At 34.8% G+C, this 3,415-nt stretch overlaps 1 protein-coding gene across 1 annotated transcript; it reads left to right on the plus strand.

Moving 5' to 3' along the window:
• The first annotated feature begins 213 nt into the window (after nt 1-213).
• On the plus strand, nt 214-1,209 carry LOC108366653 (12 kDa FK506-binding protein). The gene is made up of 2 exons (XM_017621107.1): nt 214-424; nt 518-1,209. The coding sequence occupies exons 1-2, from the start codon at nt 388-390 to the stop codon at nt 805-807; spliced, it is 327 nt and encodes a 108-aa protein (XP_017476596.1). The 5' UTR covers nt 214-387; the 3' UTR covers nt 808-1,209.
• Nucleotides 1,210-3,415: the final 2,206 nt, after the last annotated feature.

The following is a 3,415-nucleotide window of genomic DNA, read 5'->3' on the forward strand; positions in this document are numbered from 1 at the left end:
TGGAACACGGCTGTTTGTCAAAAGCATACTATTTCGAACTTGCGTAAATGTACATTTGCTAAATGCGGTAGCATGAACGCTCTTCGAAAACATATGTTCGAAAGTGCTAAATGTTGCATTTTAAATGCAGGAAAAACGCTGCATAAAGCTTGATATGAAGTTCTACCTTTAGCAATCAAAATTCGTCATTAGTAACACCCTGTACTGTTAAATTTTTCCATATGGTAATGTCGTGCTTATACGCCATGTTGGTGGTTTCCGTAATTTCTCTACAAGAATTTTCTGCATTCTCATTTTTTCACCGCCGCTGTTAGACGAGAGTTGAGAGTAAATTTTTCGAGTAGATATCTGCGCTTTTAACCTGTAAAAGAAAACTTATTTACTAAAATGGGCGTGCAAGTAGTACCTATTTCTTCCGGGGATGGTAAGTATAAATGGTTTGATTACAAATATTCGACTCATTCTAACCTTTTTTGCCACTCCGCTGTGTATATGTATGCTTTTAACACGAAAATAGGAAGCACATTCCCCAAAACTGGACAGGTGGTATCTGTACATTATACTGGTACTTTGGATGACGGCACTAAATTTGACTCTTCGCGCGACCGTAATAAACCATTCAAGTTCACACTAGGTAAAGGTGAAGTAATTCGTGGTTGGGACGAAGGTGTTGCCCAGCTGTCTGTAGGCCAGCGCGCTAAACTTATCTGCTCTCCGGACTATGCATATGGAAGTCGAGGACATCCTGGCGTTATTCCACCCAATGCCACCTTAACCTTTGATGTAGAACTTCTGAAAGTTGAGTAACTTAATACCGTATCTTATTCAGTAAGGTATAATTATTGATTAAAAATTACAAAACGGAATAAACAGCGCGAAGTTGCGGGTTAGAATTAGTAAAATGCCACATTTGTCTCAATGCAAAAAGATATACCTATACACCTATTGCGAGTGTCGACTAGAGTAGATAAACGACTGTTAGTCGATTATCGACTATCCGTGGTATTTTCAAAGTCGGTTTTCTGATTCAATAAGTGATTGAGAATAGTTTATAGTCGCTATATACAGCTGTTTGTTTGTAGAAGGATGAGGGATTAAAAACTTTTCGCAGACGCTTATTGAACGAGAAGTCGACATTCACAATACCATGGAAAAGCGATAATCGAATGAGAGTCGTATATCTTCGTGGTCCAACTACACAAGATGAAGCAAAAGAAAATAGTAATTTCCTGGCTTACGTTTGTAATTTCGGTAAAAGTAAACAAAATATTAAAGTAGTTTTGAGCGCATGTTTGTGCTAACCAATTCATTATTTCTGTGTATTTGGTACTTGAACAAAAATGATTGAAAATCGCTTGAAAATCACTGAAATAAAGCACAAAATACACATAAAGAGATGTAAAAACCAAAACAGAAATAGCAAAGTTCAAAATCACAAGCGCCACGAAATTTTTCTCAAATGCTATTGCAAATGGCTGCTCATCAACCAGTCAGATCTGTTCTAATTGGTTCATGGTTTATCTATTACTAGTCGACACTCGCAATAGGGGTAATATACTTATATGTAATTCACAAAAACCAAGAGTCAGTTTTTCAAAACACCTTATATTTTGTCTAAATTAAAACAGTAGCTTTCCTGTATGTATGCTTATTTATTAATGAGTTTTGCAGTACCGGTCACATTTTTATTCCATAGCTACAAACCTACAAATATAATATATGTATGTACGTATTGGAGTTATACGCAGTGTAGAACAAATTTTATTAAAAACCGTTTTCCATTATTAAGGTTCGGGAATTATGTATGATACTTAAAATATCTCATAGATATCTGTTGAAACGCATTTAACGTGGCATATTCAATTAAAATTTTACATATTTATTAAATTGTTTTATAAGTAGTTGTAAAATCCAAATTTCTATCTTGCTAAGTAATTTTCTTTCAATAACTGCAAAAAATGGTATCAATGTATTTAGAAAGTTTAATAAAACCAGTTATTCAATATTGGAATTATTCAGACACCATGGAAATTTTTGAATTTTGATTATAAATAGGTTCATTCCTTATCTTTTTGGACTAAAATCTGAAAAGTGTCAAAATGCCAGAGCGTAAGCAAAATGCGCTCACTAAAAGAGAATAACAGGAAAAGTAAAAGAACGCAAAAAACCAAATTTTTAGTACAAAGAATGGCAACAACAAAGCTAACGTCAAATAAGAATGGAAATGTATGTACAAAACACATTCACACAAGCACAAGCACAATAAACACTACATCAATTATTTTTTGCCTCCTTCCAATTTCAATTCACTTTTTTTACTTTTTAGATTATTCTCACTTTTTGCGTATTCTTTAATTTCCGTTAATTTAAATTTAGTTGAGTTTGACACTTTTCAGGATTTTGCCAGAAAAAATTCTTCTGACTAAATCTGACTACTTCGGACTGATGAGAGTCACTCTCACTGGATGTTGCTCTCTCATTTTAGCTGTCATTTCCGAGTTAACGAACGCTTTTTGGACTAAATCTGACTACTTCGGACTTTTTCTGACTATTTCTGGGAGATAAGGAACGCTCCTAATAAAGGAGTAAACGTCATTCAAAAATAAGAATCATCGTAACAGATTCTTAAGTAAACACACTGTCAGCTGATTGCCGAAAAATGCCTACAGCTGAGATCACCTGTTTTATCTCATTTGCTCTTTTACAATTTCTGTCATTTCTATTAAATAGCAGTCCGGTTTACAGGATTTAGTCAGAACTTACAGGAAGTCGTTCCTATTGGCATAAAACCTGTAAGTGGGAACACATTTGAGAGAGTAACTGAGCAACTGTTCCTAGTCAGAAGTTACAGGATTTAGTCCGGAGTTGTTTTTCCTGCAAGTTCATGAAAAGTGTCAAACGATCAGCTGATTTACATGTGCAAACAAAAACAGTAAGCGGTAAAAGCAAAGAACCTTATATCTGTTAAAAACTGGAAGTAAACAACGAAATATTTGAATATGTATAGATTTTAATAATTATTTAGTGATATTTCAGCCGAATCAGTGTAGTACCAATGACATGTAAACTAACCGTCTGACGTTTTTACAGGAAATAGTGCTTTTTGCGTTCCCGTGCACTTCGGCATCTGTTATCATTTTACTCTCAGTTGAGAGAGTAAAATTGTAGTTTGACAGTTCCACAGGTTTTGTCCGAAGTTCAAAGGAGTTTGTGTGTGGTGAGTTGACCTGTGTTATTTAGACATGTAATCAAATTTGCGAAGCTGTAACGCATAGCCCAGCAGAAAATTTCGAAGGGCTAATGGTCTGATTATGCATGCTTCGCATAACTTCGCACAACTTCCCATAACCTGCAAATTGTAATTTCGTATGTTCTTTGTATGTATTTTTTATGTACTCCATTACCCAGAAATTAG

Source organism: Rhagoletis zephyria, unplaced genomic scaffold (genome assembly GCF_001687245.7).
Source record: "Rhagoletis zephyria isolate East Lansing unplaced genomic scaffold, Rhagoletis_zephyria_1.1 Rzeph_scaffold_02358, whole genome shotgun sequence".
Lineage (NCBI taxonomy): Eukaryota > Metazoa > Arthropoda > Insecta > Diptera > Tephritidae > Rhagoletis > Rhagoletis zephyria.